Source organism: Falco punctatus (assembly GCF_963210335.1).
Source record: "Falco punctatus genome assembly, chromosome: 4".
Lineage (NCBI taxonomy): Eukaryota > Metazoa > Chordata > Aves > Falconiformes > Falconidae > Falco > Falco punctatus.
This window is the reverse complement of record NC_137583.1, coordinates 47,099,418-47,122,709: the sequence shown is the minus strand read 5'-3', so window position 1 is coordinate 47,122,709 and position 23,292 is coordinate 47,099,418. Positions and strand designations below refer to the sequence as shown.

The 23,292-nt window shown below is 43.1% G+C and overlaps 1 protein-coding gene across 4 annotated transcripts in view; it reads left to right on the top strand.

Annotated features, from left to right (window-relative positions):
• The first annotated feature begins 7,338 nt into the window (after positions 1 to 7,338).
• The window catches only part of ELAVL1 (ELAV like RNA binding protein 1), a 36,969-nt gene continuing 21,015 nt past the window's right edge, over positions 7,339 to 23,292 (top strand). For 3 of the 4 annotated variants that reach the window (XM_080385173.1, XM_080385171.1, XM_080385172.1), the window contains exons 1-2: positions 7,340 to 7,465; positions 19,218 to 19,401. In XM_080385173.1, the coding sequence (XP_080241299.1) occupies positions 19,230 to 19,401 (172 nt within the window). In that variant the 5' untranslated portion in view covers positions 7,340 to 7,465; positions 19,218 to 19,229. Of the gene's footprint in view, positions 7,466 to 19,217; positions 19,402 to 23,292 lie in introns of all 4 variants that reach the window. The other variant, XM_080385170.1, reaches the window with a different exon arrangement.

Below are 23,292 nucleotides of genomic sequence, written 5' to 3'. Positions count from 1 at the left end.
CTACAGGAAACTCAAGCAGGGTTGTGGGAGGGAGGATGGGAAGACACCTTTCAATATCAATACTGGGACGTATCAATATCATCTGAAGGCCACGCTTGATATGCCTGGAGCTGTTCTGAATTGGTTTTGGTCACACCTGACTGAGTGCTCACACATGACCATGATGGCTGATCCTGAATTTATACTCGGTATGAATTTTCCCCAGACCAGTTTTGACTACAGTGTTCTTCAGCATCTCTAAGCTGTTCTTGGGAGAAATTTCTGAAAGACAAGGCTTAGTTGTTGTTACTGCGCTGATGATACGTATCTCCTGTCAGTTGTAATACTCAAGATACTCAGGATTAAACAACTAGAATTTCTGAAGTTAAACCCTTTAAAAGGCACAAATAAAGTGGATCTGTGTGAGGAGACACCCTTAGACATCCCACCTATTCAGAAAAGCGTTCAGCATGTAAACATATACAAAGTGTAATGTTGGAAATGGGAAAAAAACCCCAACCAGTAATGGTCAGACATCAGCCAGCGCTTTGATCAGTTGACTGACAGACAATCCCTGAAAACATATCTTGTACTTCATCATGTAATATATTAAGCTGAAGGATTATCTAAAGCACCTTGAAAACTCTCTATGTTTGGAGATAAAAACAGATCAAGACTACATGTTGCTTCACTATTTGCTGCAAATTGGTATGCTTAGCACAACAATTACATTATCCTTTCAGCTAGGATTCTGATCTAATTTGACACTCAAGCTTTCTCCAAACTTTGCTGCCCTGCACAGACTCATGTTACAACACCACAAGACTCAGTAGAGCTTTGCTGTTTCAAACTTTCAAACATTTTTAGGTATGGTCACACCTTCCTCCACAATGCCCTGGTGTGAGGAATTCTTTTTGTTGATGTAAGTGGAGTTTGTGGAGATTGTGTGATTAATGTATGTTTTAATGATAATGAGACTTTAAAAAGTAGATCTTAGAATCCTGAAATACATCCTTGAAGTATGAAGACACTCAAAGTCTGATAACACGGTAATTCTGTGGTGCTTTATGGCTTCTATGGTGGTGATAAGAGACACTTGAGGCTTGTGCAGGTGCCATAAACGTTCAAGCCAAATAATTACTTCATAAACCCCAGGAGACTCTTTAAGCATTATGGTGTTCACATTGCCATATTTTCTGTATTTAAGACCATCAACAATACATGCTTTGGAAACCACAAACCTCTGGCAGCAAAACCAAACCATTCATGTCAGATGTATTAAAAGCGCATTAAAACACAGACTACTCTGTAACTGTTGTTGGTCCAAACAATCTTAGTGCCAAGTTTGGCAGCAGTATCAATGGCCTTACCATTACTGATGCATGCAAACTAAATCTGTGGCTTCAATAAGGCAGTTAACGTCACTGTAGACACTTGAGCCGCCTAAGAACAGGTCAGTAAATCTACTTCCACATACTCATTTTTGTGGCAATAAATAATTGATCTCAAGACTAACGAGCCACTCTCAAACAACTATTTTTAAAGCACACATCAGGCTCTTCATAACTCCCTACTACTAGCTCATATGTGGGCTTCTGAGTGGTAGGTAGGTTTTGCCAAACATTCCAAAGTACAGAAAACCTGGGCATTTTCCCCAAGTCTTTGAGGAAACAAAACCAAAACCAAATTTCAAACAGTGTGCTTTTTGGATTTTTGGATTTATGGGTTTTACTGTTGCTTAACATCATCTTGATATTTCAAGGAATGGAAGATTATGAGAAATGTAATTAATATTATCTTATGGACAGTTGGACAAAGTATTTTTCACACCAAGCTGAGATGACAAAATGTAGTCAGTCAGTAAGCAAAGTTTAGCCTGTCTTTCTAGGCTAAACAAGGTTACAGCATGCAATAAGACCTCATGCCCCCGGCCAGAACTAGTAAGCAATATGCAGAAGTAGTGATTTACGCTACTACAAGAAAAAAAAAAGTTTTTTTTTTTCTCCTATACACAGAGACATAAGCTTCTATATTACTTTGCTCCTATACACCAGAGACATGGGCAAATGAAAGCATGCTGCCAGCAGTCGCTGAAAGTTGTTATGATTTAAGAAGGGGTCAGAAATGCCAACACTGAAATGCATAACCAGATTTGCCAAGAGCTTCCCAGCCATTTACTTCCCTGTTTAGTCTGAGATACGTAGCAAAATTGAAGATTATAAAAATGGTTATCAAAATTTTCTATTGCAGTTAAAATCTAGATGTTAACAGCTCACTGGATAAATAGATTATACTACAAATAATTATACTACAAAATCACAAATGGTATAAAAACACGCACAACCACAAGCTTCATAAATGATGAACTTGGAATAAAGATGACTAATGGCAATCAGAAAAGCTTCCATCTTGCTTCCTTTCATTTTGTTGTTTGACTGTGGAGGTCTATTATCCACTACTACATTTTAAAGGATATTATTTCCAAAACGAGACTAATAGTGTGACCACCGCACAACAAGTATGGGGGAAAGAACGCCTACAAAGGATATTAATACGTAAAAGAAAAGGGAAATCAAGGGCAAGAGAAAAATCAGCTTCAGTAACAACTTATAATAACCTCAAATTTAAATTGAATTAAAACTTATCCACATCTATCCACAAATGATTAAGTGTTGCTGGTTTAATTAGTGAAGCTTGGTGCAGAGAAACCTGAACCAACATGTTCACCAGGCAACATGCCTGCTATTGACTGAAAATGCTTGCTCTGCTTCAGAGCTCAACGCAGCGACTTCCACTGCTTTCTGCACTGACCCGAGAGAGGCTAGAGAAGTTCTCCTACAATTCACTGAAAATTTAAAGACGTGATCTTACTGCAGCACAAGGAAGAGACAAACATGCTCCCAGTGACATAATTCACCTCACAAGTGAAAAGACAGCACGGAGAGAATGAAAAAGAGTGGTTATAACTAACCACAAAGAAGGTAACATGGGAGTGAAATAACAGGTACGACTGCGTCCTTCCGCAGACAACCAGGACAAGGTGCACCTGAAGAGGACAAACCCCTCCGAACAAGTGGATATCACCAGACCAGGTCACTGGGAAGGAAATTATCCTCAGCTACAAAGACAAAACCACCATTCAAGAACTGAATACCAGAAAAAGTGAGAAGAACACAAGGGAACGGCAAGGAAAGAAAAACCAGAAAGCATTATTCAGAAGGATGCTGACAGTGGAGCAGTGCAGGAACCCTGTGGCTCGTGAGGTTGCGCTAAGTCTGGCTAACGAGCTCACGGGACGGAGCCACAAACCCAAGGAGGAGCAAGCGGGTGCGCTCGGTAAGCAAAGCCTTGGAGCCACGGCACGAAGAGGCAAGGGGGGAAGCCAGAAGATAATGGAAGTCCACGGGCTGAGACCCCGAGGAGAAAAAGCCAGAGGAGAGGGGGAAGGGGGTGGCCTGTGAATGGTGATTTAAAGAATCAGTCACCAATATTCGAGTGAGCGGAGGTTATCTTTATTCAGCAGCACTGGGTGCATGGGGGATCGCTCCACCAAACCCGAAGTGACGAACTATCTCATATTCATACAATAAACCAAAGAATATTCAATTAACGCCTATACATTAACCCACCTACTCTCGCTTTGTATGTTAATTAGCTTATCAGTCCTTCGCGCTTGCGCAAATTCTTTCAAGAATTGTGGGCAGGGGTCTCTGGGAGGAAGGCCATAGTCTTCCTCATGGTGTACTTCTCACCCTTTGCCTGGAATGTGATGGTCTTGCAAGGTTATAGTGTTCTTATCCATCTGAGCTAATTTATGTCCTTGTCAACTATCTGTCTCTTATTCTTGCTTCTTTTAGTTGCTCCCTCTAGATAACTTATAAACAGGTCCCTTGTTAGAGAAAGTTAGAGAAACAGCCCCCTTCTTTCATTAGTTATTTCATTATTTCTTTCAAACTATATGGTTACATGACCTAACTACTATACCTACATTCTTTGAGTAAATATATTTACACTTAACTGATTGTCCCTCTTCCATACAATTTCTTCCTATCATTAGGACCAGGTGTCTTTTTAAAGATAACAGAAATCCGAAGCCTCGGTAATTAGTACATTCTTTATGTCACCAATTCAAGAATTTAGTGCATCCTCAAAGTCAGTAATGTGGGTCTCTGAATGTTTATCAACTCTTAAGACAAACGAAAGCACGGGCACTTTGTTCCTTAAATAAATTGTACATAGTTCATTATTCAGTGGCAATGGGAGGTCAGAGGGCAAAGGAGGAAAAGAAATAGAGCCACTGAGGACCCCAGGGAGGGAGGGCTGAACAGGAGCCAGGGCACCCTTCAGGAGAGATGCTTAGGGAGAATAATGAGGGAAGCAGGAAGCTCCCGGACGCTTCAAACACCTGCAGCACAGCCCCCCACCCAAGAAACGAGGCCCTGTGCAGAACAGCAAGGCAGACCCCAGGGAGGGGAGAGGGTGGGGGGCGCCCCCAGGCCATGCCGCCTGTGAGGGAGGGAGCCGGCGGGCGCACGGCCGCCATTTTACCCACCCTGGCAGGGCGGGGGAGCGAGGCGGGGACCCCGGGGGGGGGGCGGGGATCCCGGGGGGCGGGGACGCCGGGGGGCGGGGATCCCGGGAGGCGGGGACCGCCCGTAGGGCGGAGCGGAGATCAGTCCCGCCCCACCGGTACCTGCCCCGTGGCTGCTGGCCGCCATTTTACAGGAGCCCCGGGGATGAGGCGGGGGGGGGGGTCGCCCTGGAAGCCCCGTAAACATAACCCAGTGTTATGAAACTAGAGTTTTTTCATAACAACATAAACCCGGGGAAATTAATGAAAAGAGCTGCCCCCTCTCGTCACCCAACCCTGGCAGCCGTGGCCATAACCGCGGCCTTGTGGCAGTCGCTTCGGCAGATCCCGCTGCGCGTTCTGCGCTGATAAGTGGCTCCACGCATGGCCCTGTTCGCAGGGAACTTTCTTTATTTTTCCAACCTACCTCAAGAACAGCCTGGCTGAAGGAACCTGATGTCATTTATGTTGCGTCATCGTACGACAATTTCACTGGGAGACTTGGCTTCGCACTTCCAGAATTCCATGTTGCCACGAAACCTTCAGACTGATGCATTTTCTTACTGAACTGAAACGTTGCGACAATAAATATATTTCAGCAAAATGAGATCATCCCTATAAAAACTGGCATGCAGTTTAATAGGATAATACTTTATAATTGCCAGTCGCAGTTTTAAATACCATGGTGTTTATGGTGATAAATGAAACTATGAGATTGCAAATGTGCCGTTACAAGATAAAGGCATCAGAGCTTCTGTGCAGTGTTGGCTTGTGCCCATGGCCTCGATTTTTGGAGATCCCAGACCCATCTTAGGCCCAAGAATGGGATCGCTTAATTAAAACCTGAACGACACAAGGAAAATACAAAATCCACAGTAAAAGAAAGCTGCTGTTGATGTGAATGACAAAATTGTGCTGTTGTGGCTGCCATACCTAACAGCATAAGCATATAACAGATGCACAAACATCTTTAATGTTTTATGAGGCCTTGAAATGTATTTCCAGACCTGTCAGGCTTGGGAGTTTACAGGAGAGGATTCCCCATCTGGCACTGAAAGCTATGACAAAGGAAAAAAGAAAATGGCAACGTTTTTAACATCTCTCTTAATTATTAACCTCCTTGATAGACTCTTCATTTAATGATACTGACCATTATGTTTTCTTTGATACAGTACCCTTCGGACTATGGCAGAGACTGGGCTGTTTCCTGGTCATAATGTATAAATTAGGAGCCCATACATAATGGCCCAGGATAACAGGACCACTTGAAGGGTTTTCTCAAATGGGTTACTGGGCAGATAAACCAGATACCAGCAGTGCAACAATGTTGGGAATTCCATATACAAGGCCTTGCTAGAGGCCATGACAAGGTAGGTAGAGGAACGATATTTGCATTTTCATTGTGTGATTTTCCATGTGTTCCAGTGTAATTCATACTAGGTACAGAGTATTTTCAGACACATGTATGTAAAGAAATGCCAAAGAACACATACTCGTATAAATGGTTTTGCAGCTATATTGCAAGTTTCTATCCCTCAGGTGGGATTTCGCTGTTCTAGTCTAGAGGAAGGTGCATTCATTTGATTTTCAGTTATGTTATGCAACTAAGTAAAACTCAACTTACGATGTGTCTGTGAATGAAAAATAACACCACACATTTTAGTGCAGCCATACTCTGAAATTTTGGCCAAAGCTGAGTACCTTGAGAGGTATACAGGATTTACAGACTTGCAAGCTTACAAGTATGTCACACACTAAACGTACTTCTTTGTACCACGGGTATTATTGCAGAATACTGTGTTAATGACAAAAAGATAGCTATTTCTTACAGAATAGTGGAAGTTTATATTCACAGACACCTCCTGTGCAGTTCAGGTGTAAAGGGATGCCCTTGGCTACCAAACAATTGCTGGCAGTGGACAGAGGGAAAACTCTTGACCAGCAGATCCCTTAAGGTCACTACAGAAGGACTTGGCAGAGCATAGAGCAGTGCTGACCACCATAGCTTCTCCTGCAGATCATCACTTGTATCTTGTTTACACAGGAACGATTTATTCTGTCAGCCAGTGGCAAGCATTCCTTTGCACTGTTTCTTGGGGAGGTTCCCCTACCGGCACCCACGGAAAGGGAGGCCCTTGGCTAACGGGCTGGCACCGACCACAAACACGCTAGAACCTGGGGCTGTCCTGCTGCACCTGCTACTCAAGTCTAACTTTTGCTACAGGGAAAAACTTGTATTTCACCTTCCACAACAGCAGTATGGGGGGACTCGTGCCCAGGGTTCGATGCAGACAAGGCCCACGCTCTCCTCCTGCTCCTTCCCATGGCTTCAGCAGGCCCCGCGGCACAGGCCGAGGCTGGGGGAGCACCAGCGCTGCTCCTGGCCTCTCCCGAGGCCCTGAGCCCTCCCGGTGGGGACCGCTCAGGTCACGCTGTCCCCGCCACCAACCGCCCCGCCGGGAGCGCCCCTCAGGCCCGCTGAGGGAGCAGCCCGGCGCAGGCCCCCTGCTCACCCGCAGAGGCGGCTGCCTGGAGACCCGCGGCCTCGCTGCCGGCCGAGGGGGCGCAGGCGGTGGATGGCCCTGCCACCGCGGCGCCCGGCGCGGCCCCAGGGGCGGCTGAAGCGGTGGGGCCAGGGGCGGCGAGGCCGGGGGCGGCGGGACCAGCCCGACGCGCCAGGCCGCCGGCGCCGCACGCGCAGCGCCCCTCCCCTCGGCGCGCCCGCCAGAGGCCGCCCCCGGCCGGCGCAGGACGGACGGGCCAACGGGCCAACGGGGCGCGGGGCACGTGCGCGCGACAGCCAACGGGGCTCGGTGGGCGGGGCGGGGGCGTGGCCGCGGCGCTGCGAGCGGCTTGTTGTGCGCGCTGCGGAGCCGTTACCCTCCCGCTGCCCAGGCCCTACCGAGCCGGCGACAGGTGAGGCCGCGCCGCCGCGGGCGGCGGGGTGGGGCCCGCGGAGCCCCTGGCGGCTGCTGTGAGGCCGGCGCGGGCGGGAGTGGGTGGTGGGGGCTGCGGCCGCGAGGCCGCGGCCTGGGCCTGCAGGGGGAGAGCTGGGGCCTGCGGGGGGAGGGGCCAGCCGGCGGGGAGCGCGGGCCCGGGGCGGCGGGCTGGGCCGCGGCCTGCGGGCCGGGGCGGGCGTGCGGGGCCGCGCGGGCCGGCGGGAGGCGGGCGGGGCGCGGGCGGCGGAGCAGGGCCCTTAGGCCTCCGCGCTGGCAGGCGAGAAGGCCGCGGGTCCGGCCGCCTGGGGCTGCGGCGCAGGGAGCTGGCCCGGGGCGGCAGATGTGCGGCCGGGGCCCGCACCGCGCCGCGGAGCCTTGCTCCCGTTGCCTCCTCGCGTGTTTATTTCGCTTGTGTCCGCACGGGCGCAGCTTTTGAATCTCCCACCTCCGCTCAGAGTGGCGCGTCTTTACTGACTGGCAGTACCCGAGGGTGGGCTTCCTACTGCGGCCAGTGCGTGTTAGTGGCCGTGCAGCTCTGGGCCTGCCCGGGGCAGGGCTCGGCACCGCTGTGCTAAATGTTTCTGGCCGGAAGAAATCACGACTAAAGTAGCAGCCCACTATTGTTAGTACTCGTGGGAGGCTTTTCAAAGTAGAGTGAATCCCTTTTTGGGGGATTGGAAGAGGCGAGAATGTGTCCTGGGCTGTTCCGTGGGAGGCCGTGGGTGAGGAACGCATCTGGAGGTGGCCGGGATGAAGGGCCGCTGGCTCTGGGGGAATAGTTGGGTGGAAGCGTGTGCTGGTTCCCATGTTCTGTAACGCTGGGGAGCAGAGGAGCGTTATCTGTTGGGCAGAGGCTCACATCTGAGACTTGCTGAGAAGGGAAGCATGTTTTAGTGTGTGAAGGACTTTTGCTGGGACCTCTGATCCACTTAATGAGGCATCTGTGGAAAAATAGAGGAGGAAAGAAATGAGAAGGGTAGAGATGCGTTCGCTTCATTAATGCTTCTTGTTGACATTTGATGACTTTTTGTGGTCTCTGTATTTCTGTTCCTTTTTCATTTTATGCCTTGGATGTGGATGTTAGCTGTTGGAATCGCTCAGCGCTTGCCTCTTTACCGGCCTGCTGTTCCCCAGTACTCGTGTCTTAACTACTTTTCTTTCTAGATCTGTGTGGACAGAGGTCTCTGACTTGTGCATCTTTCTTTAAAACTGGGGTGATGCATATGTTCCAGAGGCTTTATGAAGCCAGTATGGTTGATAGGATTTCTTAGATTTCTGTTGACTCTTGGGTTATGTCGGTGTTGTATGATAGATAATAAAGTCTAGATTCCTTAGCTTGTAAGTCTGTGCAGCATGATACGTACTCTGTGATTGTCCTAGTTCTTGCTCTGAAGCAGTGTAACTGTATTTGTATAATGATGCACATGAGTCTGTGATTTCATGATTCAAGGTGTTCAGCAATGCTGAGTTACAGAACTATGACCTGCACTTGCAGTAGGCTGTCCCCTTGGCTTGACTGGAGTATGACCGGGAACATCTTAAGCTGATACAGTTGTTACGTATATTATATAGTGAGTTTATAGCCTTAGTTATTTAGCCCTGATGTGGGTGGTTCTGCAGCACCAGATAAATGTGGTTATACTGCTTTCCTACATAAGTTGTCTCATGCAGCACCAGGTTTGTTGGAGCAACAGTAGTTGTAAGCACAGTCTAAATGGAAAACATTGTGTATAGCATCTTTCTTAATTGTGTCGGAACGTGGCCAGTGTCTAGCACTGATACTAGCTTACCATGAAATGTCCCCTGTGCTCTTAATTAAAACATTCTGTTTTCTGTTTGCTGGTTCTTGGATGGTCTGTCACTTTTTTTCCTGAGAAAACCCATCCTTGTCTTGACCTGTCAGCGATGGGTCATTCTACTTTCAGAATCCCTTTCTTTAAGTTGTTGTGCCAGCCTGCTTTCTTTACTGAAGCTTTGGTCTCTGCCTTGTTTCTTGCTTTTTACGAGCCCTCTGTGAATTGATTACAGTAAAATGTTATTAGATGTTGCACTGACTACGTCTTGTGGATAAGCTGTCTGTGAAGGTGGTAGACTTTGAGTTACAGGAAGCTCAAGCTTGCTATATTTGCAGACTTCAAAAAGAGAAGCTGTTCTTTTTGCACTTCTGAATACTTCAGAAAAAGCATGGAAGGCAGCTGCAGGAGATTCCCACAAATGTAAACATTTAGGAAGAATGACATAGCTCAGCAAATGAGATGTGTTAAATTTTGCTTTCTATTAGAAATTGATCAGGGCACCTTTTTTTGATGTGCAGTTCTGTAATCTAGGCACCTGCAAACTTCAAACTACTGGCCTAAATGATTCATTTGATTATACAACCTTGTTATATGTAGGTGATGTATGCAAAAATAGATTTTAAGCTTCTTTTGGTTTTGTTTTTTTTGGGGAGGTAGGGTGGAAATAAGCTATGCTGAGAAGGCAGAGGTGTTCTTCATGTGTATGGCTTTGCGCTTTTTTTTTTTTTAATATTACTAGCAGTGGCATAGTAAGTATGAAGTATAATTTTCCTCTCATCTACTACTTCCATGGCCTCCTTGTAGGAGTGCAGTAGCAAGTTGTTATGTCTCATCAAGCCTTCAGAGATGGATTTCCAGCTACTTCTTTTATGCTGGTGAACAAGTTGGACGCTGTCTCCTCTTGTTACTTCACTTGCCTTCCTGTCTCATCAAAGTGAAAGTACCAGCTGCTAATCCTAGGATGCATCAATGTGTGGGGCAGCTGTTGTCAGAATGTCTGGAATTCACAGTTCTTGTGTCCACTTCTTCTCACCTCCTGGAAGTGTCCTGTGCATAGGAAAGGGGTTGTTCCCCCGCAGCAACCGTTCTGTCTCCAGATGCTTTTTCTGTAGGTGAAAAAAATTGCCAGAGACCATTGCTGGACAGTCTGACACTGTCTAGAATGAGGAAGATAATAACTTCTTTCTTTTTATATATATATCTGTTTATCATAAATCTGTCCTTTTTTAAATACCTGCGCAGAAGGTGAGATAGTGTCAGCTGCATAAAGTTGTCCAGCTGTCTCTTCTCAGCCCAAGAACTCTGTTAACTGTCAGTGTCTTTGACCCAGGGACAAAACAACTGTGGAAGCTGTTGATGTGAAACACAGAGCAGAGCCTCCTCTCTCTGTCAAGGCCAACTATTAACCTTGGAAGACAAGGAAATCTCGGATCCAGCTGCAGGTGCTTAGTATTTCAGCTGTGTAGTTTCCAATTGCCCTTGTTGTACATATCGAGCAGAGATGATGTCGGAAGGCCCTGATCCTCCCGTTCATGTTACAGCAGCAGCGGATGGTAATTATGGCCCGTCTGTATCTGATTTCTGACAGCATCCTAGCTGATTAATTCTGTTCCTATGAATTGAGTATAGGTCATCAGACTGATGGTAAAATGAGGTCATTCCTCTGAAGAATGCAGCTTATTTTTTGGCCTCAGATCCTTCTGTCTCTGAATGGCAATATAAGCATTGACAAAAACATTCACCTTGACGATGTAATTACGTGAACATGGATAAAAACAACTAAGAGAAGCATTTAAAAGCTTTTTAGACAAATCTGCTTGTTAAAGAATATGTAAAGCTAATTCCTTATGAAATACTAAAATTATGACAGTTGAAAATTGTTAGACCAGTAATACACTTAAAACTAGGCTTATGCCTGATGTTATAAAACAAAAATAAAGGAGCTTAAAATATGTTGTACTAAGAAACATTGGATTAGCATATGGAAATAAAGTTTGTGGAAATGCAGTAGTAGATTTTAGTAATGGCCACCTCCGGTACAGAGATATTTTTATTGTCTGAACTGACAGTATGACAAAATGTTAGAATCTCAAATTTAGTCCAGCTAAGGAGAAAAAGGGCAGTGTCTTAATTCAAGGTTCGCAAAGGGGGAAAGGAATCAATAAAAAGATGAGACCTATTAACTCTGAAAAATCTGAAGGACTGGCAAGCAGGAAGGATCTATTTGGTCACCAGATTTACAAACAGAACTTACACATTAGCATGGGAGGAATGTACAGGTACGTTAAGCAACTTGTGTGGCTTAACGCTTAAGAGTTTCAGTGTGAAAGGATCTTCGTGTCTAAAGACAAACTTTTTAAAGTGACCTTCGTTAGCATGTTTCAGTAGACTGAGCTAGTTTCACTCTTGAGGAGGGAGTAGAGTACAAATGCCAAATTAATCAAATTGAATATTAAATTTAAATTTCTCTTGCTTGCTGATATAAGATACTGCAGCTGTGGGATAGAGGAAGTCAGATGAGACAGCTACGGGGGAAAGAATACTGACCTTGTTGATCGCTGTGGGACAAAAAAAAAGAAATAGGGTAACTGTACATTTTGGGGGAAGGAATCTGTGATGCCTCACTTTCTGCCTTAAGTTTTCATATGTACCCAAACATTGTACTTGAAAGCTCAGGAAGATGGCTATTCCAGCAAAGTGTAAGATTCATGCTTATGAAATAGAGCAGCTGTCAATCAGCCTAAGCAAGTATAACAAGCAAGAAAAGGTGAGGTCAGGATTCTTCCTTTGTGGTCATGGACTTGCTTTTTGGAAACAGTATCAGGTATCATTTAAACATAGACATGCTACTTAGCACCAACATTTTTTTTATTTATAAGGAAAACTTAAGCATTATCACAGCCAAGTATACATTGAAATAATCTTAAGCGTATAGCTCAGATCTGAGTTGAGGTTTTGAAGTATGTGGCCTATACTTTGCATGTACCTGCTAGGATAACCTTTTATGTTAAACATTTTTTTCCCCCTCAGATGCTCTATAAATGTTATTTTTCAATTGAAGAGAGTATCTGTAGATTTGCTGATTTCCCCCCCTCTATTGGCTTTTGGTGTTTGTTTGAGATTAAAATCCTCTGCTATTTGAAGTAATGCTGTATGAATGCAGCATAGGTGAAATAGCAGTGGGTCTTGTGTTGTATTGTCATTGACCTGTAGTCTGTACGGATATTAATGGAGAGGTCTGTGCTTGTGCGGTGTAATGTGGAGAGCTGCTGGGAACATGAAAGGAGTTTGTGTAAAGAATAAAAGGGATTTTCTTGGAGATTATGGGGGAAGAATCTGTGGCATATGTAGAGAGGTCTGGATTAAGAAATTGAGATGTATTCTGGCTGTGGAGTACTGGGAAACTTTTTCTCTGTTTTCTGGGAGGTATGTGAATGTCTTGCTGCTGGAGCAGCTTCTGTGGTGAAACCTATTCTTTTCCTTACAGCTATTGGTGATTTCTGAGAAGAAAACATGCTGGGTTTGTCCCCCTCTTCCTTCCCAGGTTCTGTCCCTTCTATGTCTTGATTAAACTCTGGTTTCTCAACCCTGTCTCGATAGCTGGCTGCAAAGCAAGTATTTGCATGGCAATACTATGTTGGATCATTCTTGAAAACTGTTTTCCTGGGACGCTTAAAATTAGTGGAGACTCTGCAGGCCCTTCAGGCCCTTCTGTGTGTGTGTGGCGTTGCTTTTGGCATGTGGTCAGACCTGGACATCTCAGCACCTCTGCATCTGTCTTTTGCAGCTGTTTGGATTGGTTTGGCGCTTCCCTGGATGCAGTAGTGTCCTTTTTCTTCTATTTCAGGTGTGATCTCCAAGGAAGACTGCTCAGCAGCTTCAGAATTGAGTGGTAGAGCAGTGTTCAACACAGATAGCCAAATTTGTGGTTTGCCTCCAAGTCAGCCATGACTCGCTGGGGGGGGGGGCATGTGAACAAATATCATCCATGTGCTGAAGAAACAGGAAGAGGTGTCTTGTTTGTATAGCCCTGCAGGTCTACTTTGAAGCACCCTATCAAGATTCTTGAGGTCAGCCAGTGTATTTAACAATAAACCCTTGAGACTGAAGTCCTGGTTGCTCAAGACAGCTCACCAGCAGAATTCTGCCGCTGTCACTTGTTTCAGTGCAGGATCCCTGTTCATATACCAGGATTAACCCCAGCAAGGAGAATTCATCAGCGTAGGGACTCTGTGAGACACTGTCTGCTGAAGCATTTCCTGCATAGTGTGGCCCAGGTGATGCTAACTTGCATGTCATTGCAAAGAAAGGCTGAGGTGTTGGGTCAGTAACCTTTGCCAGCAGCCTCTGTTCTGCTGTGGTCTGAGAACCCTCCTGTGCTCTCTACGGCCCGTTCCCAGTGTTGAAGTTGCCACAAACTGTGCCACAATACTTTAATGCGTTCATCGGGCTCTCTTTGGCCAGGTGTCAGATACTGGTGTAGTCTTTGTGCTTCTGATATCAAAGACAAGAAATATGTTTGAGGTAGCTCTGACCTTCTTGTGTTCGGTACAGCTGGTGTTAGCGCTCACCTGTGCCTCTGCAGTGCTACATGGCTTTCAGTGCCTGGAGAACTATATTGCGTGAGTGAGAATGGATCAGTTGCTGGAGTGATAAAACCTGCTCCTTGGATTTTAATGAAGGTGCTAATTGCTGGCATGAAAGAGCACAGAATTCATTGCTCCTGGAGAATTTCCTGTCTTAGTTCTGCAGTACCTAAAATGCTCATGTTATCATCTATCATCTGTTTAGGTGCCTGCATTCAAGTTTGTGCTCCTGGTAGTGGTCTACTGCCTTTGCACACCTGTGAACAAGGTGAAGGTATATTAAACCTCTTGTCTGAAGACAGTTATCTTTCTTGCCAGTGTTCCTGTTTCAGATTATCTCCTGAGACTTGTACAGGTCTTTCTTCTTAGCAAATGTGTCACAGTGGAAGACTTAGGTGCTGTATCCTGGAATTCTGGATGGAGATCCTGAGTGTCATTTGGCAAAAGCTTCTATTGGTCTGTGGACAGAACCATTTGTGTAATTTTTCTTTTAAACCTTCTGGGGTCTTTCACACTTTTATGAGAAGGTGATTGTCACGGTCAGTGCAAATTTCTGGAAAAAATACCTTGGAAATCTTTTCAGTGCAGTCCAGAGACCTGAGAACGCAGACCTGGCTGTTCGTGAATGAGCAATATTTGAGGCAGGTAGTAAAGTGCTGGGCCATGTGAATCTGAGCATCTCCAAAATTAAGGGAAGATCAAGGCACAGTACATATTCCTGTTGGTTGTTCTATGTCCTTGAGATCATAAATTTGAGAGCACGTTACACATAGAAAAAAAGAGAAGGCTGCCTTTTAAAACAAGCTGTTGCAGGGTTTGGTTGTTTTTTTAAAAAATCATTTCAGGAACTGCAGTGCAATGGAACTTAGCCTTAAAATTTCTGTTTGGGGATATAGAATTGAAAGCTTTTTTTTTTTTTTTTTTTTTTTGGAAAGGCTGTGAAGTATCCATCTCATTACAGATAGCTTTCCCAAATGGAGCTGGTAGGCCATCTTTCCATCCATCCTCGACCTTGATGAGGATATCGGTACATTAAGACTTCTGATTTATGTCTATGTGTGTTCACAAACATCAGTTAGTGAAGTTATAGATCCAAGTTAGTTCCTAGGCCTGGTTTTCAAGCCCGGAATATTTACTGATACAATTTGACCATTCTCTCTTTGGTAAAGAAAGATCAGGAGATTCCCTCAACATATTTCAGCGACAGCAGAATAAAAAACTTGTTTTCTCATGTAGCATTTCTCATGTCATCCATACTGACCATCTCATACCACCTTTTCTTTTTGGAATTCTCTGCAGTATGCAAAGGTTAATGATTCTTCAGGGACACTTTTTATTCTTGCTGGCGTGAGAACTGTTCACCACCAGTGGAGGAAGTGGTTTCCCACAAACTTCCAGGATGGCTAGAAAGTGTTAGTCTGGCAGTAGATTGTGTAAGTGCTTGGTGAAAGATCAAGGAGAAAGAGGCATCTTCTTTATCAGCACTCTTCTCCTTTTCTTCTTTAAAGCACACAGAAGCGATAAAGACATAGTATTCCTGATAGCCCATGAAAGTGTTTGCCAGGCCTTTATGCAAGGGCATCCCATAATTTTTTTCCTAATGTCTGAAGAAAAGTAGATGGAAAGCTTCCTTCACAGTTCTAATTGCTTCTGAATCAGCAATGCCCTAGGCACCCCTTGTTTATCATGGGGAGATATAGATGGTAAGTCTTGCAGACAGTGGGATTAGAGACTGTGGTAAAATGATTTAAAGTTGATGACTGTTTGCCAAACTCCTGTCAGTTTTGCTTGATGCCACATACAATTCTGGTAGCTTGCCATCTTGGTGTGCTGAGGAGTTTTCTATGCTTGGTATCTAGCTGTGGTGCCACCTTTTTAGGCAGCAGATACACCTTGGAGGATAAGGAAATATCCTCCAAAAAAAAAAGGTTTTGGTTTTGGTAAGTGTTAAAGTATATAGGAACTTCTTAAACTCGGTAGGAGGAGAATCGTTGCAGCAGGAAGGATTTGTATCATCACGGGCAGATTGGGTTAAAGTGAAAGGAACTTGAACTTTTGTCTCATAAAGCTGGAAAAATCTCAGCACTTCTGCCTTTGCTTACTAAATACTCTTAATTGTACTGTACAACTTCCATACGTGTCAACACATTGGTGTGTTATGCTTGTAGGGCTTGAGTTTTACGCCGGACAGGCAAGCAAAGCTGCCTTCCATTAAAACAGTTTTGAAGACATAAGTCACCTGGTTTTATAGCTTGGATATTTTGAGCAAAGAAGGTTCAGCTGTTTGAGTGTCATTTAGCAGAACAAGAAACTTTTCTGAGGTTGTGCTCAGACAGTTCTGACAGAGCTGGAAGGGAACATGTATTTAATGATACAATGTCACGGCACAAGTGGGACAAGCTGGCAGCTTAAAATCATCTGGTGGGAGTGTCTCTTCCCCTGCTTCTAGTTCTGTGTTATCTGCTCTTTCTTTCCTGTCCTCTGCCATTAGCTCTGGTGCTTACCTTGCTGCAAGGAAAGCAGATTAAAACTGCTGACAAAACAAAAAGTGCTTCCCTCCTGGTGTAGGTTTCCATTGCTTCCATGGTGCAGATTGGTTATCCTGTGGACAGAAGGGTGCTGGCGCTTGCTCGTGTTGACACTTGAAACAGAAATGGGGAGTAAAATGCTGATCAGTGGGTGAGAGGGAGCAAGACCTCGCCTTTAAACTGCAAGCTGTTAATCCTTTTACCTAAAAAAAAAAAAAAAAAAAGATTCAGTTTAAATCTATACTCTGCTTGATCTCAATATTAGTCATGATTTGTTCTCAAATGGTGTACTCTGTTATCGTCATTTAAAATCTGACCTTTGCAAGAAGAAAGTATGAAATAAATGCTAAACATGATTTAACAATAGCTACTGGTGAGGAGACTGAAAATCCCTTCCTGCAGACAGCATTCACTTTCTAGATTTAGGATTTCTAGGTGCTGTTCCTGACTTTTTCCATTTTTTTTTTCAACTTGTAAATAATTGTCAGTAGTGGTGCAATCCCTGGAAAGCTTCATCCTGTAGTAGATCCTGCTCCGTAAAATAAAGCCGGTGGATCATTGCTGCTCGGGCCCTTGGCATAGAAGGCAGCGGGGTCCGTAAGTTTCACAAAACTCTTAAGCTGATGCTACATAGTTGTCTTGTGGTGTCAATGGCTGTAACTCAAAATCACCTTCTTTGAGGAGCGTATGTGGTCATATGAGTGCTTCTGACCCACCTTGATGCAAAAATAAATTGGCAAACAGCCAGTTATTAACTACATGGTCCTGCAGGGCTTGCTGGCTCACTGTGCATGGAGATGAGCTAGAAGCTTTCGCATCTTCTGAACACCTGACCTGATGTTTTACTGGCTGAGAAACAATGGTATCTTAAACTGTTCTAATACAGCTTGGATTGATTATCCCCTCAGGTAAGATTAGCACTGTGATAGTGGTACCTGCTTCAGATAATATGCTCAGTTCTCTGGCAGACTGCAGCTAGAGGAATTTTAATAGTAGTTGCTTCTGTACAGCATCTTATGTTATTCTTTTAGCCAAATGAATGTATTGGCCAAAAGTCCTATTAAAGTAAATGCAAAATTATCTTTGAGCCTGTGGTAATTAACTCTTCTAAGGTGGCAGTGAGAGATGCAATGAGAAGCAGATTTCATGTTGAACGTGGAAGGTTTACACTAAACTTTCAGAAGGGAGTTAAGAGTTGCAAGTCTGTTGCTAAGTTTCTGGTGCTTGAATCTGTCATTAGACTGATCTCTTGCATCAGGTGAAGCATTCATTTACCTTGATTCTGGAAATACAGCAGTGTGAATCTGAATTTACAGAGCTGGTAAACAGAGTATAGCAAGAACAGATAATTAACTAAGCAAGCATTGGTGATTTAGTTATATGCAGCCAAACTTCAGGTGGTATTCCTGTCGTGAGAATGCCGGATTAAAGACAAAAAACTCAATCCTTTCAGATTAGCCTTAATTTCCTCCAAAAACCAAGTGTTTGGTCTTATGCCTCTTACTGGTGGAGTTTGAATTTGGAAACACATTTATAAGATTATTGCAGGTATATGGTGTACATTGACGTTTCTGTATGCTGTTCATAGACATAGTTCAAAGAGTTCAGGTTCTGTGGTAAAACACGCAAACAGTGTGGAGTGCTGAACCGAGCATCAGGAAGCCATGAATTCACTTCAGGTTTTTAGCAGCTTTTCTGTTAATTCTGTCTGCTTCACAGCTGGTTTTAAGAACTGTTAAACAAAACTATGTTGGTTTGGAGCTAGAGATGTTTAACGTTCTTGGACTGAGAAGATGAACAAATCTGCAGCAGTGAACTTGAGAACCAGAGTCTGGAACCATACAAGAAATCAGCTTCCTGGTGGTGGTGCCTTCCAGAAAGAACATGCTGATCTAGACTTGCTGAATCTTCTAGACATCACTTTTCTCCAGTAGCAGGGATAGGGTTTAGGTATCCTGATTTCAAAGTAGTTGTAAAAAAATTTACAATTTATTATTCTGGCAGGTCACGAAGGAAGAGCATCATGGGGCTGTTGTGAGTTTGAGCTGTAGATGTCCTCTGCATCTGAAACATCAGGATTCAGTCCCTGCTCATGGCTGATTAAGGCAGAGAGTATCTTCATATGATGGAATTTCTGGGTATTTTCTCTAGGCTTTCTTTAAAAAGGTGCAAAAATAGAAACTATCAAATACTCAACAAGCACCAAAGTTAGGTTTCCAGTACAAATTCCTGTCTCCTATATGCAATTAAGCGGTCACCGAAAGGCAACTATTTAACAAGAACAGGGCCTTAAGATGGAGGGTAAGCAAAGCATGAAGGAAAAAACATTTAGAAAATAGTCCGCATTTGAAATACTGAACTGGGTATAGTAGATCTGGCTGCTGCTGCCCCTCTTTCTGGCTTCTAAAATTTCGGAGCATAAGGTTGGAATTAAGGTTGAGGTGGCAGTTTTGATTCTGGTGAGTCAAGTGCTTGGACATGTGGAAAGTGATTTTTAACTCTGTTGTTGTGAATAATTTGGTGTTTACAGGAATGTGTGCAAAGTCTGTCTTAATGCTTTTTATTAATGTAAAAAAAAATGTTAAGAGCTCTTCAATGGTACAGAGTTTTGTAAAATGCCATGCTTGTTAGTTTCAAAGAGTGAATTGTTCTGGAATTTTCAACAAATGTTTTGGCTTTGAGTGGAAAAAATGTGTAGTTGAAAGGGTTGCTTGTTCTCAGTTTTTTAAAATAAACATTCAAACTTATTTCAGGTGGAGGAAGTCTGGCTTATTGACATGCAAAGATCTAGAACTTATGTGGGATTTTTCTCTTTGCAGATATATTGTAAAATGTCTAATGGTTATGAAGATCACATGGCTGAAGATTGCAGGGATGATATTGGTAGAACAAACTTAATTGTGAACTACCTCCCTCAGAACATGACGCAAGATGAATTACGGAGTCTATTTAGCAGTATTGGCGAAGTTGAATCTGCAAAACTTATTCGGGACAAAGTTGCAGGTATAATCTAGTATATAAGAAATTTTTACTTTGTGGTAGACTGCTCAAGCAATTACTTAATTGAATGCAATTTGATGTAGAAATATGAAATATTTGTGTGTATGTGTGTAATCAAACTATTGACAAGTATGCATGTAACTACAGTAGTGCTAATACTAGACATTGAGGATTAGGAAGGTAGAATACTTAAGGCTAAGTTAATGACTGTTTTGTATATGGTTAAGAATTCCAAGAAATACTGTTCCTAAATTTGAACATCAATAGGCGTGTCTAAAAATAGTTTGAATTTGGTCACCAGCTTATTTGTTCTTCCTACAGTCTGTGAATTTTTGAGTCTTACTAGAGCTCTAAATATGCAAACAAATTTCTTGATCTGATTTTGATCAGTAAAATAAAGGTGTGGTATGTGTTTGAAATGGTTGTAGGCTTTAGCGCTTCAGGAATTTAACTTGTAAGTTCTTTGAATAGGATTGATAGTTATAGCTTTAAAAAATGAGAGGAATGAACAGTTCAGATTTGTGAAACTTCATGTTTCCTTGCAAACAAAAAAATGCTGGTAAAGCAACTGGTTCCGTAAGTATTTATTTGCAGGAGCTTTTTATCTGCTCTGCAAAGATGTTTTAATCCTACATTTAAATTCTGGTTATTCTTGTTCAGAATTCATGGAATCTTGGATTTAGTGGGAGAGCGTGGTTGTTTCTGTAAACAAAAGCAATTGTGTTGTTAACTAGCTATGCATACTTGTTTGTTCTCAGCCGGCAGATGATTTCCTTGTGGAATTTGCTGTTCCACATGCTCGATCTTGTATTTCAGAACCTAGCAATACTGTCTTAGATCATTATCTATCTAATCCATAATGAAACAGGTCTGAAACTACTTCACTGTGTAAAAACTGCATGAAAGCTGATGAAACACATGAGAATTCCTTCTGTGTTATTTTAACTGACTTTAGTTTATGTGCTCGAGAAGAGATGTGAGAACTAATTAAAAACTTTCAGAATGGTTTCTCTGATTTCCATGCCTCTTTAGTTCTCCTAATTTCTTTCAGATGAAGTTTCACATGATAGCTGTCTGTCTAAGTCTGTACTTATGGAATGTATATGGAAAATCATCATGAAATACTTACATAAAATACAGATTTCTTTGAATATTTTGGTAGCTGAGTTATCAACCTAGATGTAGTCATACAGTTTGAGATGCTTAGAAGCAGAAGCTTGCTCTGGAGGCTGCTTTTCCAAGGAAATAAGACTACTTGATGAATGGGTTGCTATCATTAACAAATGTTACAGCTGATCCACACCTTAGACTTTCAATTAAGCACAAAATTGTCTGCACAGGAGGTAAGGATATTTTAAATGGGAAGCCAGACACATCATTACCTGAAGTTTGAGAGCCTACCTCACACTGTTCCCTGTAGCATCAAATACTCTGGTAAAATCTGGTTAACTTTAACTTGGAACTTGACAGCGGTGGGTAGTTTAAAGTCCAAAACATATACTTGTGTGCTTCAGATTTTTCTTAACAACCCTCTGAAAAAATGAGACTAAAATTCCTGTTAGGGTTGCATAGAGTCCTTTGGTGCCTGTGGACAAAAATGTTGGCTTCTCTTTAAAGGGATTGCAAGTGTTTTAATTCTTGGTGGCTGCCTTGGTCAGACCACTTAATTTTGTTGCTACCTAATGTTTCATTCACTTGCAACACTGTTACAAGCAATTCCCAGTCTTCTTGCTCACTGATGGTTTTGGAGTATCAGTAAAACGAGTTGGCTTCTTCAGGAACCTTCTGAAAATGCCACTTTTTTTTTCCTTCCTTTTGCTTTTCTTTTTGCCCCTTCATGTTTGCATTAAGATTTAGGTATTGTGAAACTCCACTCTAAGCAGGTCTGATGTTTGGCTGCCCCTGTAGAGAACAGTCTTGTGGCAGAGTTCTGCTTTCCTTGTGCACCACCACTTGCATTTCTGCAGAAAAACCTGTTTAGCTCCCTGACCTTGGTTTCTGTGAGGTCAGATAAGTCATAATATTGGCACATAAGACGCAGTGGGGTTGAGTGGCCTGGACAGCAAGGAAGTAACTCCTCCTTTTGTTGCAATTTTTTTTAGATCAGTTTAGTTTTTCTCAGTGAAATTACAGCTTTAGTGCCACCATGACATTCTGTTAAAGCATTTTGTCTTTGGAGTTGCCTTTATTGATTGTATTTGCAGAATTAAAATCAATCCTTGCTTGATAATGCTTATTTTTCATAAACCAATAACTGATATGTTTATTTTTCTCAATTAATTATCTATTAGTGAAACATGTAGGACAGAAAATGTCTTCTGCCTGGAATGCAGTTTTTAATGATTTACTGAACTAGCCTTAACTGTCAGGAGACTGATTACTTAAATTCAAGAATCTATTTGAAAGCCAGAGTTTCGTTTTAGCAAAGTATTTCGTTATGATCAGAGTATGTATGTTGTTGGATTTTATTTCAAATACAGCATGGTACAGAACAATCTTATGTTCCATGTATTAGATTGTGCTTATACAATTTAGAGAAACTTCTTGAAACCATTAGGCTACTTATCCCTTATTTTGTTATTGATGAATGCTATAGGAAGTTGAAAGTAGCAGCAATCCATAGTGTCAGTTTACATTTCTTACTATGAATTTTCTGCTTTGTGTACACATGGATTATAGCAGCCGGTAAAAGTATAGCTATGCATTTGTTTTGTTGAGATGTGATAACTTCTTTTCCTGTTTTTTGCAGTTACTGTAAAGAGAAGCTTGTGCACGCTAAGGTGAAGATTAGACAGGGTGCAGTGCTCCTTCAGCTCTTCCTGATCATACTGGAAAGATAGGGTGCTGGTCTCGTCATTCTTCAGTTTGTGTATTGCATTCCTAAGCACTTCCAGACATGGCTTTGCTTAACTTGTGATGAGTGAATCAGTACTTGGGGTCAGCGGGCAAATAATGGGATGTTGCTCTGTTGCTCACTGTACTTGTATTTATGGTGAGTATGTCGTGGATGTCCAGGATTTTCATAAGAGATCTATAGAACTTGGATATCATTTTTTCTGTCAGATCTTAAGACTAGCACTAGCCATATCTTGGGGCTTTGAGCCCTGGGGAAGCATGAGAAGGTCGCTTCCCAATTTAGTATGGCACAGTGTCAAGTCTGAGATGTAACTGTTGCATCTCCTGGCCCTTTTGTGGTAATTGCTGAGGCTTGTGAGTAGCCATCGACCCAATTCAGCTGATTAAATATTCTCTTCCTGTGGCTCTGGCTCATGAGGCTGAGAGCAAGGAAATAGTACTGGGGTTTGTCTGATCAGTCTGTACTGATTAGACCGTAGCCTTCTAGCACTGATTTCAGACTCAATGGTGCCAAATGTGTATAATGTTAAAAGTCCTCTTTCTTGGAGCAACTGCCTCCTATCATAGATGATTCAACGGAAGAAATCGGTCCTGTACCATATTTTGCACTGGGGGTGCTTTACTTTGCTGGGACATCCATATTCTGGGGTATGGTTTTCTGGACAGTCTGCTGCGTTGGACTTCTTTTACAGGTGAACATTTTTTCAAGCGTTTCTCCTCCTTCAGTATCTGTTAACACAGAAGTTCAGGCCTTTGCCATGCTAGTCTTGCTGGATTTCTTGCAGCACAGATGTGGATGGCTCATCATGTCAGGATATCTGATTGCGCGCAGTGCAGATGCTTCTAATCAGTAGCTGTAAGTTTTCTGAGAGAACCTGGTCGTTTCTAGTCTGCTTGTTTTTGCAGGCATACAGATTTTTAGTCCTTCTGGACCAAATGATAAAGCTGAAAGTTAGTCTGCCATGAGTGTTAAGTTGCATTTGATTTCTTTGTTCTTCCCCTCACTCTGCTGAAGTGTTGGTGCTTTCAAACCCAACT